Source organism: Cololabis saira, chromosome 13, assembly GCF_033807715.1.
Source record: "Cololabis saira isolate AMF1-May2022 chromosome 13, fColSai1.1, whole genome shotgun sequence".
NCBI lineage: Eukaryota > Metazoa > Chordata > Actinopteri > Beloniformes > Belonidae > Cololabis > Cololabis saira.
Genome location: NC_084599.1, coordinates 37,444,499 through 37,459,895, shown reverse-complemented (window position 1 = coordinate 37,459,895; position 15,397 = coordinate 37,444,499). Strand labels below are relative to the sequence as shown.

General features: G+C 41.3%; 1 protein-coding gene across 4 annotated transcripts in view; it reads right to left on the bottom strand.

Annotated features, from left to right (window-relative positions):
- Positions 1–807: 807 nt before the first annotated feature.
- The window catches only part of LOC133458677 (1-phosphatidylinositol 4,5-bisphosphate phosphodiesterase gamma-1-like), a 75,585-nt gene continuing 60,995 nt past the window's right edge, over positions 808–15,397 (bottom strand). For 3 of the 4 annotated variants that reach the window (XM_061738835.1, XM_061738837.1, XM_061738838.1), the window contains 7 exons: positions 15,116–15,340; positions 10,327–10,472; positions 10,132–10,246; positions 8,259–8,420; positions 5,258–5,346; positions 3,772–3,956; positions 808–2,359 (listed from right to left, as the gene is read on the bottom strand). In XM_061738835.1, the coding sequence (XP_061594819.1) occupies positions 2,299–2,359; positions 3,772–3,956; positions 5,258–5,346; positions 8,259–8,420; positions 10,132–10,246; positions 10,327–10,472; positions 15,116–15,340 (983 nt within the window). In that variant the 3' untranslated portion in view covers positions 808–2,298. The remainder of the gene's footprint in view (positions 2,360–3,771; positions 3,957–5,257; positions 5,347–8,258; positions 8,421–10,131; positions 10,247–10,326; positions 10,473–15,115; positions 15,341–15,397) is intronic. The other variant, XR_009783961.1, reaches the window with a different exon arrangement.

Below are 15,397 nucleotides of genomic sequence, written 5' to 3'. Positions count from 1 at the left end.
TTTTGAATCAAAACCTCAGCAAACAGACTCCGTCCCCTTTTGGTGATTGGCTTTAGCAAGGTTAATTATGGTTTGGGGAGCCCACTTCCGACTCTGATGGGCCACTGTCAAGTTATGCGTTTTTTCTGACCACAACTCTGCCCAAACTTGAAAAACTGCTTTATCGATTGTAGAAGGATGCAAAGGACAACTCAAATCTTCTTAAGTTCCAAAGTTTTTATTTAATTGAAGATGGGTTTAGTTTGATGGTTTAAATAGGGATAATCAAATAATGGAATGGAATAAAGAAGAGTAGGTTGATAACCGTTAAGATAAACAGAAAAGACATTAATTAGACTCAATTTAAACAAACTATCAGTAATCATGTTTCCTTTAAGATTTCTAAATAATACATGTTACTCAGTGTTACTCAAACATCTAAATTAACTTCTCAAAGTTAATTTCTTAACTTAATAATTTCTCAAATGATCAATATTAACTAAAACATAAAGTAACATCATGTTTAACTTAGCATAAACAAATTAAGTCAACTTAAATTGAACTTACTAAACTAGAAAACCCAATCACATCCACATTCAAAACTGGTTCTTTCCTACCAGTGAGATGGGAGCTAACTGAGCCCAAACCAATTTCCTGTCATGCCTTTCAGTGCACAGGTGAACATGGTCCCAATTAGTGCACTTCCTGGGAGCACCAGCACTTCTGTGTGTGGTCGCCCTCTGCTGGTTTGGAGTATGAAACTTGGTATTTGACACAACAGCCAGTGATCCGGGTCACGTACCTTCAATCTCTCTTAAAAACAGACACTTTGGACGAGATGAAAGAGCTTTATTAGCTGGAAACGTGTACAGGTTTGTAATAATAATACGAGACAGTTGGCTTAGGAACAGAGATGAAACACGACGTGGGTCCGACATCAGGGCTGGAGGCCAGACCAAGACCTTTTGCATAGAAATCCCGAGGCAGCGCAGCGGGCCGCGGGGACGAGGGTTCACGTCCACAGGGACATTTTAAAGGGCGCTTCAGGAGCAGGATATTCATTTCTACATAAAGTTACAGTCAGCTTTCTGGTAATATGGTCTCATCTGATAAATAAAAGAAGTTATATACACGATCAGGGGGGGGGGTGAAGCCATGGGGTCCCATCCATCTGCTGCCAGCTGATCCGTGGGGTCCAGATGTGAAACCAAGGAGAGCTCCGCCCCTTTTCTGGCAGATAGCCCTTTATTTCTGAGTGGTCCCGTGACATCAGGGGGGCGCTCGCCTCCCGGCCCGGTGGAGCATCTCTGAAGGGGGTGAGGATACTGTTAGAGCCCTTAGTGCTCTCCCAGGGGGACCAGGAGGTTCTGCAGAACCCCAAACAAGAGCTGGTCCTGGTCGGGAGGAACCGGCTCCGGCCCGAGACGCCCGGCACGCCGATCCCCCGGAACGCCGATCCCCCGGCTGTCATCGTCTCCGGTTGTGGAGAAAGCGACCGACTCGGCGCAGCGAACAACTACAAAGGCACTTTTTGCTACGTGTGCCGTCGGCTCCCGCCGTCCGTCCAGAACTTTGATCCTGAGTTTTGTTTCCCTTTTGTTTCCTTCTGGGGTCTGAAACACACCGAGAGCAGAGTTCAGGAGATTAGCGGCTGGAAAGGGACCTAAAAGACCGGGAATCCCTAGATTTACCCCTAATCTGAAGGGTTTTCGTCAAGGCTGCACCCAGATCTAGACCTGGAACAAGATCTAGACCCAGACCTGGATCTGCACCCAGACCTGGGTGCAGTTAATGCCAGATTTACCCCAAATCTGAAAGGTTTTCTTCAAGGCCGCACCCAGATCTAGACCCAGACCTGGACCTGGATCCAGACTCACTCCCAGTGCAGTTTCTCTCACCAAACCTTCATCAATTCATCCCTTTAATGACCTCTCTTTCGTTTAGCTCACAAGCGTCGGACGCTGGTGGAGAACTTGCTGTTTTTCAATCATTTTTTCATCTTCCAAATTCTCTGGAAATATTTGAACGGTCGGCTTATCGTTTGTCAGCACCGTTTCCGTGGAAACGCCTCTTGCATGTTTGCTGTGGATGTGTTTCAGGCTCCAGTTTGTGATTGTTTTCATAGCTTAGTTTAGTGGCGTTAGTCCTTGAGATGCTCCGTCTGTTCCTGCTGCTGCCGGCTCGTTTTACTAAGAAGGAACTTGTGCTGTTGCGTCTCTTTTCTTCTCTTTTCCAGTAACGAACGGCAGAGAGCTCGTCCCTGGAGAGGGGGCGGGGTCACGTCGCTGCAGGCTCAGCGCCCTCTGGTGGCCGGGAGGACTAGCTGCGCTTGGCCGCCACCTGCTGCCGCAGCTTCTCCCGCCGCTTCTTCTCGATCAGCCTGGAGACGAGGACGAGTGATTATCAGGTACGTGCAGAAATACAGAATAAAAGACCAAAGTAAAGACCTTTAATCTAACAGGTTTAACAGAATATGTTATTCACCATTTATTACTTAAAGACATTTATTTGGTCTGATAACGATGACCTTTGACCCTCACTTTAGTAGCTCCAGTCAATCAGCTATCAAACACCAAATCAATCCTCCGGACCGTTTAGGGAGGGAATGGACCTCATGTGGGGATGTAACTTCTCTTCAGTTAGAATCTGATTTAACCTGAAAGTCGACACTTTGATCTCGTCTGGATCATTTTATTTCCAACGCACCCCGGTGACATAGAAAGAAAAGATAAAAATAAAAAAACTTCTGGACTGAACTGTTAAAGGAAAAATGAATGAATACACTAATTTTAACTTTTCTTTTCTTTCCTTATATATTTTTTAAATGTTTCTCTTTTTATGCTTTTGCTGTTTTCTTACATTATTACTGATATTCATCTATTTTCTAAATAGATGAAGTGTATTGCATTCACTTGAGAAAAAAAAATCTGCTGTTTTTCTGAATTTACGAGATAATTATGCCAGAATTCTGAAAAGTTTTAATGAAAAAAAAAAAAATGCTTTCTGCAAAGTCCTGAGGTGGCTGCGCAAAGTCGACAAACTAATAACAATACCATTTATATAACTTGAAGACAAGAGTATCTCCCAATGTTTCAAACCAAAAGAAAAATACGTAAAACTGGATTAAACTGGACAGGAACATGTTTGCTTCCCTGAAATCAAGATCTCAAGTGAATGACAGCTTCTTGCAAGTTGTGATGTTAATTATGGTTTGGGGAGCCCACTTCCGACTCTGATGGGATGAGGTATCTGGTTAATTCAGAAAAACAGAACAGATTTTCTTTTAATTAAATCTTTTCTCAGAATTCTGCGATAATTATCTCGTTAATTCAGAAAAACAGAGCAGATTTTTTTTTTCTTAAAACTTTTCTCGGAATTCTGAGGTAATTATCTTGTTAATCCAGAAAACTTTTTCTCAAGTGAATGCAATACGCTTCTGTAATTTTCATCTATTATTTGCTAATTTCTTCTTTTTTTTTGTCACATATCTTCCTCTCACCTGCACACCAGCCCGTTACTTTATTTAAATTATATTCTATTCTTTTATCCTGTTATTCAATTTTAAATTCTTTTGATCTTATGCTACGGCACCAGGAGGAGAGCGCTCCCCGTTTCCATGGATACCCGATGCACGACGACAGTTAGGGCCTCTACGTTTCCTCTCATTCCCAGATTTAGTTTTGTTTCAGGCACTGACCTCGTTCACGCTGTCGGACTATTGTTTTTAGCTTCACAACTACGAGCCGGAACCGGAGAACTTCAGGTCTGACAACAGAAACCCCCCAGGCTCACCTGCGGTTCCGGGCCTCCACCAGCTCGCTCAGCTGGCTCTGCGCCGCCCGCAGCTCCTCCAGGCTCTGCTGGTAGCTCAGGTCGGCCGAGCCGGACCGCTCCAGGAGGGACACCTGCGTGGACAGCTCGCTGGTCCGGTCCCGCAGCCGCTGGATGGACGTGTACAGGTTCTGGTCGTCTTCCTCCTGCGGTGGCGGTGGGAACAGGTCAGTGACTCGTTTCTGCTCCAACAGAGAGTTTCACCTCGTCTGATAAATAACTGAAGCTTCACAGAGCTGCGAGGAGCTGGGAAGTGATGCTCAATCAACTTTAACGTACTTTAACGTTTTAGACCAGGGGTCTTCAACCTTTTTTAGCCCAGGGACCCCTTGGATGAGAGAGAAACAGAGCAGGGACCCCCACTTGTAATTCTTATTTTTCCCCTTTTTTTTAATGTGTCAAGTTTCAAGCCTGGCTTATAATAACTTTTGAATGTGTTTTATTCTGCTTATATCACCTTATTAAAAATTCCTGACTGGGTTATTAGCTACATGTGTTTACGGTTGATGAAACGCCTCATCAGACGTGGAAGGAGTAACGTTAGGCCGAGCTGTAACGTCACATTCTCCAGCTTTAGGCTTCGTTATTGTCACTAATTCATCCATCAGGTCTAACTAGCGTTAAATATGAAATAGCCAAGTCAATTTCTCACAAATTTTCTTTTCTTAAACAGCTAGCTAGCTCGTTTTTCTGCTCTAAACTTGACATTAGTCACATGACTCACGTCATGGGAATAATTTATGTAGAGTTGTAGACTAAATAGTTATTGTCAAAAGTAGATTATTATCGCCCTGTTAATGGAGTTTTCTCAGCTCACAATCTTTTTGCCCAAAAGAAAAAAGTCTACCAATATGTTCTTCTCTCGAAAAAGCACACCTGCACCGCAGGCTTTAGAAGAAAAAGACGCTACAGAGCGAGTCAGGATGCAGCGGCATCAGAAGAGCAGTGAAATACACACGAGTCACAATTTGTCTTACTGTACTTATTGTATTTTTTTTCATAATCACTTTTCATTTTCTATCTATAATCTATCTATAATAATTTCACTTATCACGGGTTCTATTTGAAACGTAACCCCCGCGAAAAACCAGGGATTAATGTATTTTTCAAAACGTAGAGAGGGAAATATCCGTTTTTGTAAATAGACGGCTATGTGTAAACTTGGCCTAAGATTAAAAAATGAAGACCCTTGGATTAAAGTTTAAGAAAAATTAAGACATTTAAAGCCCCTATTTTAGGAAAATGGGTTTTAAGACTTTTTAAGGACCCGGGGCCGCCCTGGGGGGCGGCTGGCGTCAAAGCGAGGTGGGAGGGGCTTCACCAGTTTCAGGTGTTTACTGGATTACTGGGACTGATAAAAGGCTACCGGGTCGGAGGAGGAGGAGGAAGAGGAGGAGGGAGGAGGAGGAGGAGGAGGAGGAGGAGGAGGAGGAGGAGGGAGGAGCACCTTGGCGTTGACGATCTCCACGTGCACCAGCAGCGCCGCCAGCTCCAGCTCCTCGCTGTAGCTGTTCTTCAGAGGAACGCTCCGGTAACCTGACGGGAGAATAAAACACGGGACGGGTCGTGACAACCGGGTCCAATAATTATCTGGAGACAATCATTGACTCTACCCTAAAATTTAAAGAGAACTGCAAAGCTGTGAGCAGGAAGGGACACCAGTGGCTGTTCTGTCTGAGGAAGTTTTCCCATTTCCACATAGACAGGACCATGATGACACTTTTTCATCATGCTTTTATTGAATCAGTTTTAACCTTTTCACTAGCGTCAGGGTTCGGAAACCTGCCCCTAAAAGAAAGGAGCTCACTCAACCAGATCATTAAGTGGTCGGCTGATTGTGGAAACACAGCTGGGCCTGGAGTCGCTGTATGTGAAGCAGTTGCAGCTCCAGCTCCATCCCAGTGATGCCTCCCATCCCTTAGGGAGTCAGTATACAAGGCTTATAACAATTTACTTCCGGGCTGCATGCAGGAACTGTTCAAGCCAAGAGAGGGCAAACACGACCTCAGGGGAACAGCAATGTTTGACACAAAAACAGTTAGAACAAATGCAATGGGCAGATGTTTATCTGTTTTAGGAGTAAAACTGTGGAACTCATTAGATAATGACTTTAAACTAGCAAATTCAATAAAAGCATACAAGATATTATTCAAAGCAAAGATAATGGACACATATACAGAAACACAATAAGCAAACAAAGAAGAATGCACACATGCATGAGATTAAATGACAACCTAAATTGGTTTTGCCGGTTTCCTTAGCATCTTTTCACTTTCTGTTTTCAGAGCTATCATTATTATTATTATCATATTATTGCTATTATTATTATTATTACTATTATTATTATCATCATCATCATTATTGTTATTATCATTATTATTATTATTATTATTATTATTATTATTATTATTATTACTATTATTATTATTTTGTGTAGACTTATGATACTTCATTTGTTTTTTTGTATACTATATTCTGTTAAAAGGTGGGCAAGATAAGCTTTATGCTTCAAGCCCAGACCTTTTCGGTCAAATAATCACAATGTTGACCAGGGAAAAAACGTTTATCTTGTTTGTTGATTTTTTTTTGTGATTGACCGAAATCAATATTAACTAACTAAGTTCCAGCTACTGCCATCAAGACGCAGATTTACAGTCCTGAGAACTAGGAACTATAGGAACAGCTTTGTCCCTGCTGCTGTCTCTCTTTTAAACAAATCTTAATGCATTTTATTTATTGCTGAGGTCTATCCTGCTTTTAACATATTTATTTCTATTTATTTGAAACCCTGACCTTGTGGGCAACATCTACTTTTATCCTGTTCAGTGAGCATTGTGAGTAGCTGCCATGTCTCTCTTGTGCTGTCATAAACCTGTTAATGGCCCGGTTTCCCAGATCAGTTAAGTAGTTCTTAACAGCGAAAGACTTCTTTCAAACCTTCTTAAGGAGCGTGTGAAAGAAAATCGCGTTTCCCAGAGTTGCTCTTAGCTTAAGAATCTCTTTCATTAAGAAGGAAATGAAAGATGCTGCTGACCCAGTCTTTACAACCATCTTAGTGAACAAAGACTCACAGATCCAGCCGCGTCAGGCAAATCAATATCACACCAAGCAATGAGATATTAAAACAATGCACCCCGCACAAATTTTGATTTATTTTATACTTTAGGTTTATATTGTTTAGCCTTCATTGGTGACAGCAAAGGGAAAAAAAAAGAAGAAAAATAAGGAATAACAAGTGTGTTCCTGTATATGCTTTATGCGTTACGCACAAATAAAACGATCATCATGAATATAATTTATTTGATAATTTGGCTTCTATACAGCATATTCTCGCTGCAAATCAACCGCGTCGCCGTGCGCGAAGCAGAACTGTTTATATGAACGCATTCGTGCGTCAGCACTTCAGTCCCCTGGACGTGCTGTCGGACCGGGCTGTCCAGGCAGCCGGGACACCGATCCTCCTGCGCCGAGCCCGAGCCCGAGCACCTACATGTGTGATGACAGGGAAGCAGCAGCTGATCAACGGGATCCTTTGATGAATCGTTCATTACAGTCTCAAATATAATCAATAGTGTCGGTTTATATTAAAGAATCTTTTTGCCCAGAAGAAAAAAGAGCGAAGACAACGACCCATAACTATTTTCTTCTCTTGAAAAAACCCACCTGCACCGCGGGGTTTAGGATAAACAGACGCTACAGCGCGAGTCGGGATGCAGCAGCATCAGAGCAGTGGAATACGTGCGAGGCGGTGCTGATCTCTGCAATCTGAAGCCCTCTATAATTGTAAAAAGAATTTCACTTATCACGGGTTCTTTTTGGAACATAACCCCTGCGAAAAACCAGGGATTGCTGTAATTCCACGTTGCGATTTGCGAAACTCGCCTTCTCTTGGCTCTTGACCGCTCATGTTTTTGAACGCACACAAACGCCCACCACGTTTCCTCCCGGTCTCTGCGTGTGGGGAAAAAAAGCCTCACTGTAGCCAGAAATAACGGAGTAACGCACCGTTTGGATGAAAAAGGGTCATTGAATTATATTTATCATCTTAATTTTTCATTATAACGCACATGCAGCAGGAATTAGTGCGTTAGGTAGCAGTGCTGCTGTGAAAATGCGCTGATAGTGATCGGTGATCGATTTGCCTGGCATCGATTGATTTGGTTTCAGAACCGGACAGCTGCTCCAAAGAGCTTCTGAAAGAGCGAAACTAAAGAACGGTGTTAAGAAGTCATCTGGGAAACACCCGTATCTTAGGGTTCTCTCTTAAGTGAAACCTTCTTTGAACCTCTCTTAAATCCTTAAGAGAGGTCGGATCTGGGAAACCCGGCCAATGTCTGTAAAGATTGTTTGTGAGATGCTTCTTCCATCTACTGCAAAACAAATCTACCTACGGTTACTAATAAAGTCAACTTGAACATGAACTTGTGACCTTGGTCTTGGCGACTCACCTGTGCGCAGCAGCCGCACCGGGTACGTCACCTGCGCCAGGAAGTTGGGGTCGCTGAACATGTCCTCCTCGTAGACGGTGAAGCGCAGGAAGGAGAAGGTGGGGTTGTGCACGTCAAACACGAACTGCTTCTGCACCCAGACGGGGTTCAGGCCGTTGTCAGCTGGGAGGGGGGGGAGCAAGGTGAGTTTATTTGTATAGCACAATTCAACACAAGGTAATTCAAAGTGCTTTACATCAACATTAAAAGTGGCAAGACACAAATAAACAGTAAATAACAAATAAAATGAAATAAAATCATACGAAAAGAGGTGAAATAATAAAAAGAACAAGTTGTTAAAAGTAAGGGCAGTAGAGTACAGCAGGTACATCTCATTCTTACAATGGCAAGAATTACGTTTCTATACGGTCAAAACGTACAAAGACCGGGTCAAATACAGTATTACAAAAGTAATCTGTAACAATTCATACAGTGAATTAAACCAATTTGACGTCACAACTAGTGTAACTTTGCGTGGTTTTCAAAAATCATAAGTATTTAATTTAAGAGTACGCTTAAATAACAAATAAAATGAAATAAAATGATAAGAAAATAGGTAAAATAATAAAAAGCACAAGTTGTTAAAAAGTAAGGGCAGTCGAGTACAGCAGGTAAGTATTTAATTTAAGGCAAGGCTAGTTTATCTGTATAGCACAATTCAACACAAGGTAATTCAAAGTGCTTTACATCAACATTAAAAGTAGCAAGACGCAATTAAACAGTAACAATTCAATTAAAAAGGGAAATAAGAAATAATAATACAATACAATGAAATAAAATAGAATAAATACAATAATAAAAAGCCCAAGTTGTTAAAAGTAAGGGCAGTAGAGTACAGCAGGTAAGTATTTAATTTAGGAGTAGCTTCAGTAAACAGTAATGTTTTTATCCTGATTTAAAGGAGCTGACAGTTGGAGCAGACCTCAGGTCTACAGGAAGTTTGTTCCACCGGTGAGGAGCAGAATAACTGAACGCTGCCTCACCTTGCTTGGTTCTGGTTCTTGGGAACCACAACAAACCAGATCCAGATGAACCTCAGGGGTCTGGGAGCTTCATAGGAACTAACAGATCCAGCATGTATTTTGGTCCAAGACCATTCAGTGCTTTGTAGACCAGCAGTAAGATTTTAAACTCTATCCGTTGACTCACTGGAAGCCAGTGTAGTGATTTCATGACTGGTGTAATATGGTCCAGTTTCCTGGTGTTTGTAAGGACTCTGGCGGCAGCGTTCTGGATCAGCTGCAGCTGCTTGATACAGGACTGTCTCAGAAAATTAGAATATTGTGATAAAGTTCTTTATTTTCTGTAATGCAATTAAAAAAACAAAAAATGTCATACATTCTAGATTCATTACAAATCAACTGAAATATTGCAAGCCTTTTATTATTTTAATATTGCTCATTATGGCTTACAGTTTAAGATTAAGATTCCCAGAATATTCTAATTTTTTGAGATAGGATATTTGAGTTTTCTTAAGCTGTTAGCCATGATCAGCAATATTAAAATAATAAATATTAAATTGCAATATTTCAGTTGATTTGTAATGAATCCAGAATGTATGACATTTTTGTTTTTGTAATTGCATTACAGAAAATCACAATATTCAAATATTTTAAGACAGACCTGTAGATTTCTTGTTCAGGCCTGTAAAGATGCCATTGCAATAATCCAACCTACTGAAAATGAATGCATGAATAAGTTTTTCCATGTCTTGTTTAGTCAGAAACCCCTTAATTCTAGCAACATTTTTTAGGTGGTAATAGACAGATTTAGTGATAAACTAGCTGTTTAGGGGGGGTTAATGAGCAGCTTGAGGTCGGCCCCGCCGTCTTACCTACGACGTCCGTCCTGCACCTGCAGCTGTCGTAGTCGGCGCCGCACACCTCCACCTCCACGAAGGGGCAGACGATGCTGCGGCCGTTCTTGGGCAGGTGGCGAGCTCCCAGCACCTGGGGAGATCACAGCGGGGTCAGTGAGGATCTTACCCCCCCCACCCCCCCACATCGTGCTCACGTTCCCCCGGTCTCACCTGCAGCTGGATGGTGATCGGCTCCACGCGCAGCGTGTCCTTGTCGAACGGGTCGAAGCCGTCGTCCCTCGTGATGTCGGGCTGCGGCACGAAGCCGCTGCCGCCGCCGAGCATGAAGAGAGCCTGGTTCAGCTGCATGGGTTTATCTGCCAACGACAAGCGGAGGTTTCATTCAGGAATCTGTTTCTAAGACGGATTCATCAGCTGCGTGGCATTAACGAAAATTATGAATAAATATCGTCAACGAACCTTTATCACCTGAGGAAAACGAGACGAGACGCAACGAAAATGCTGGTCATGTGACGATAACGATAATTAAATATATAATGCAATATCGTAGAGGAATAAAAACGAGACGAGAAATGTAGATTACAAAATAAAAACCAAAGGTCCTTAACCCTCCGGGACACCTAGGCGCATTTTACGCGCTTTTCACTTTTCATTTTTGGATAATTTTGGCTGAGTTCATCCATATGGCATGAATTTTGGTGAGATTGTGTATTTTTATATGATCTTTATATTTCCAGCTCAGTTCCTACAGTAAGTCTAAAATACACTCTGTAAAATACAATTGTTACACTCTGACCCCTTAGCGCAAAAAACGCGCCATTGAAACCCATTCAAACTTCAATTTTTGATCTCGCTTCCATTAAAGCATAATAAATGCATTTTATTATATCTAGGTGTCAATCTGGTCTTTTGCCTTGGAATTGATCATATTTACTACTCTGAACCAGATTACCTCATTTTTACCATATTTGGCATATGGAGAAAAAACATGCTATTTCCACTGGATGGCACCGTCACAATTCACCCCTCCCCCTCCCTTAATGTGTGTGTGTGTGTGTGTGTATGTGTGCATGTACAGTTAGTATATGGGTGTGTGTGTGTGTGTGTGTGTTTGTGTGTGTGTGTGTGTTTGTGTGTGTGGTGTGTGTGTGTGTGTGTGTGACCTTATGACATTATGAGCAAAGGCTTTCAAGTGCCACTGTTTTCATTCATTCACATCGTTTTTGTGCAGAAGTTTAAAGCCCCTCTAAGATTATTTTGTATAAATGCACACCACACACACCTACACAAGAGGTCCATAAACACAAATAAATCCAAACATGGGGCATTTTGAATCACATGAAAGGTGCAGCCATAGAGAGAATCATGCTTTTTGTTGAGTCGTTTACACAGCAGCGACTGCAGCCAAAGTTTATAAAAATGCAACCTGTGGAACTAGTCATTTCTTATTTGGCAAGATGGAGAGAGCCTATTGAGTGCACAACGCTTTGGACATAGCGATGGAGTCTGATTCTGATCGCGGGCAATAGGAATCTGACACAGAGAACACAGATACTACAGACGAGGAACCGGTGTCTGAATCGTCTTCTGAGAGCTTTGATGTGTCCTCTGACAGTGAGGAAGATGAGACTTCCAGAAGTGGGGAAATTCAGTGGCAGTGAAATTTGCTTTCATCCTTTGGACCACCGTGGATCCCTCATGGCAACGGGGAAAAAGTTAGCGGAGGAGGCTGTTCATTGAGGAGCTGGGGAAGACTCTTGTAGCTCCACAAATGACAAGGAGACGCCACCTCCCCGCACACCAGCTGCTGCGGCCTTGGTGTTGGTGCTGAACTCAAAGGAGACCCAGGTCCAAGCTCAAGTGCAAGCCCATCCCCACACACCACCCAGAGGAGGAGGCAGTGTGTTTTGAGCACCAGCAACAAACTCCTACGTCTACTCCACCTGCAGAAAGTGCGACAGTCCCATCTGCATGGAGCACTACCAAATTGTTTGCAGCTCCTGCCTCACCTGAACTGACTCACACACACACACACTCACACACACACACACACACACACACACACACACACACACACACACACACACACACACACGTGCACACACACACACGCACACGCACACGCGCACACACACACACACACACACACACGCACACGCACACACACACACAGTCTCTTTCTCTCTGTCACAATTTTGTTGCTGTTATTGAATGTTATTGAATGTTATTTAGTCAGTTTTGATGTTCCTGGCTCACTGTTCCTGGTTCATTGTTCATTGTTTCACTTCTGGGTAAAAAAGTATGTGTTATAGCTACCTTTTGAAATGCATAAAAAATAATAATGCATGAAGATCAATGTTGCTGCTCTGTGTTCCCTGTGTTGTTCATCTAAAAACATGGCATCATGACAAAAACCTGGCATTTAAAGGGTTAAATCTTTAAAAAATAATGAATATTTGATATTAATACTTAGGTCAGATATTGGTGAAACAAATTAGCTCAATAAAAGTGGAATATAATATTAATGTATAATATGTTTTATAGCTACCTTATGAAAAGCGCGTTTTTTGCGCTAAGGGGTCAAAGTGTGAGTATTTGACACTGCACAAAAAATAATAATGCATGAAAATCAATATTGCTACTCATCATTGACATATCCCAGGCTGTAATAACCCAAAACAAAAAAATCTACTTTGCATGTAGTATATTGAAAATAATTCAATTTTTCTGTTTTTTTCATCTAAAAACATGGTGGCATCGTGACAAAAACCTGGCATTTAAAGGGTTAAATCTTTAAAAAATCATGAATATTTGATATCAATACTTAGGTCAGATATTGGTGAAAGAAATTAGCTCAATCAAAGTGGAATATAATATTAATGTATAATATGTTTTATAGCTACCTTATGAAAAGCGCGTTTTCTGCGCAAAGGGGTCAGAGTGTAACTATTTGACACTGCACAAAAAATAATAATGCATGAAAATCAATGTTGCTACTCATCATTGACATATCCCAGGCTGTAATAACCCAAAACAAAAAAATCTACTTTGCATGTAGTATATTGAAAATAATTCAATTTTTCTGTTTTTTTCATCTAAAAACATGGTGGCATCGTGACAAAAACCTGGCATTTAAAGGGTTAAATCTTTAAAAAATCATGAATATTTGATATCAATACTTAGGTCAGATATTGGTGAAAGAAATTAGCTCAATTAAAGTAGAATATAATATTAATGTATAATATGTTTTATAGCTACCTTATGAAAAGCGCGTTTTCTGCGCGAAGGGGTCAGAGTGTAACTATTTGACACTGCACAAAAAATAATAATGCATGAAAATCAATGTTGCTACTCATCATTGACATATCCCAGGCTGTAATAACCCAAAACAAAAAAATCTACTTTGCATGTAGTATATTGAAAATAATTAAATTTTTCTGTTTTTTTCATCTAAAAACATGGTGGCATCGTGACAAAAACCTGGCATTTAAAAGGTTAAATCTTTAAAATATCATTAATATTTGATATCAACACTTAGGTCAGATATTGGTGAAAGAAATTAGCTCAATCAAAGTGGAATATAATATTAATGTATAATATGTTTTATAGCTACCTTATGAAAAGCGCGTTTTCTGCGCGAAGGGGTCAGAGTGTAACTATTTGACACTGCACAAAAAATAATAATGCATGAAAATCAATGTTGCTACTCATCATTGACATATCCCAGGCTGTAATAACCCAAAACAAAAAAATCTACTTTGCATGTAGTATATTGAAAATAATTCAATTTTTCTGTTTTTTTCATCTAAAAACATGGTGGCATCGTGACAAAAACCTGGCATTTAAAGGGTTAAATCTTTAAAATATCATTAATATTTGATATCAACACTTAGGTCAGATATTGGTGAAAGAAATTAGCTCAATTAAAGTGGAATATAATATTAATGTATAATATGTTTTATAGCTACCTTATGAAAAGCGCGTTTTCTGCGCGAAGGGGTCAGAGTGTAACAATTATTAAAGGTGTCCCGGAGGGTTAATGTCCATGTTTTCAGTAGTTTCCTCTGGTTTAATGTCCATGTTTTCAGTAGTTTCTCTGGTTTAGTTCTGCTGGGTGACGTTAGTCCTCAATCCCAGTCGCTGCAGTGGGGATTCAGATCCAGAAGATGCAGCTGCAGAGTTAGAGGCTGATGCCGTTAACGCAGAGCTCTAGGTTCACGTACATTAAAAACAAAGTTACATAGAGAAACGCAGGGATCTGCTCTGGGGCTGAAGAAGAAGAAGAACCATCTTTGGATACACTTTCCTACATAGACGTGGAAAACAAAACCCAATATGTCGTTGGAAAAGAAATAGATGGGGAGAAATGGGGAAAAATAAATATGTTGTAAACTCAAATTAGAGTCTTCTGTATCTGGAATGAATGTATTCTTGAGTCTATAAGGTAACAATAAGATAATAATAAGATGGCGGGAAACCAACATGATGGCCTTCTGTTCCTCCCTGGCTAGGAAACTGATTTAGTTTAAATGGAAAGATTCTGCTGGACCATCATCTAATCACTGGATCAGGGAAGTCGTGGGTCATCTCAAACTGGAAGAGATCAGCTACACTGTTAGGGGATCCACTGAGACATTTTATAGGATTTGGCAGCCTTTCCTGAACTTTGTGGAGGGTATGGATGCTGATAATATCATGTAAAGGTTTTCATTCATTTTAATCTATATTGGCCCTTAGGAACCTCTGATGATTATCTGGCAATTTGTTATTTTTTATGTCTGGTTTTTGGGTTTTTTTTTTCTTGTTTTTGTTTCTCTTTTCTTTTTGGCTGTATGGTTCTGTTATAATGATAAAAAACTAATAAAAAGACTTTGATCAAAACTTGACAAGACTGAAAGGAGAATGAACGTGACTAAAACTAATAAAAACTAAAATTATAGCTGGACCCAAAGACTAGAATTGGAACAGAAACCAGACTATGGGGCCGCGGCGTACTGACCTGGCGTCTGGAAGTTGAGCGCCACCAGCTGCGAGCCGCAGAGCCACATGGGCAGCGGGTCGTAGTTGGACGAGTCCAGCCTCTGCCCTCGGGGGTAGACCCGGGACAGCTGCCGCCGGTTGTACTGCAGGAAGCGCTTCCCTCGGCCGCGGGTCGCAAACTTCTCCGCCTTGGTCTCGGGGAAGGAGGACATGTCCCGGTAACAGGCGCGCTCCGTCCCGATCTCTGGAAACGGGGAGTCGGAGACGCAATGAGGCGAGGGACGAGTCCTGAGGAGGACGT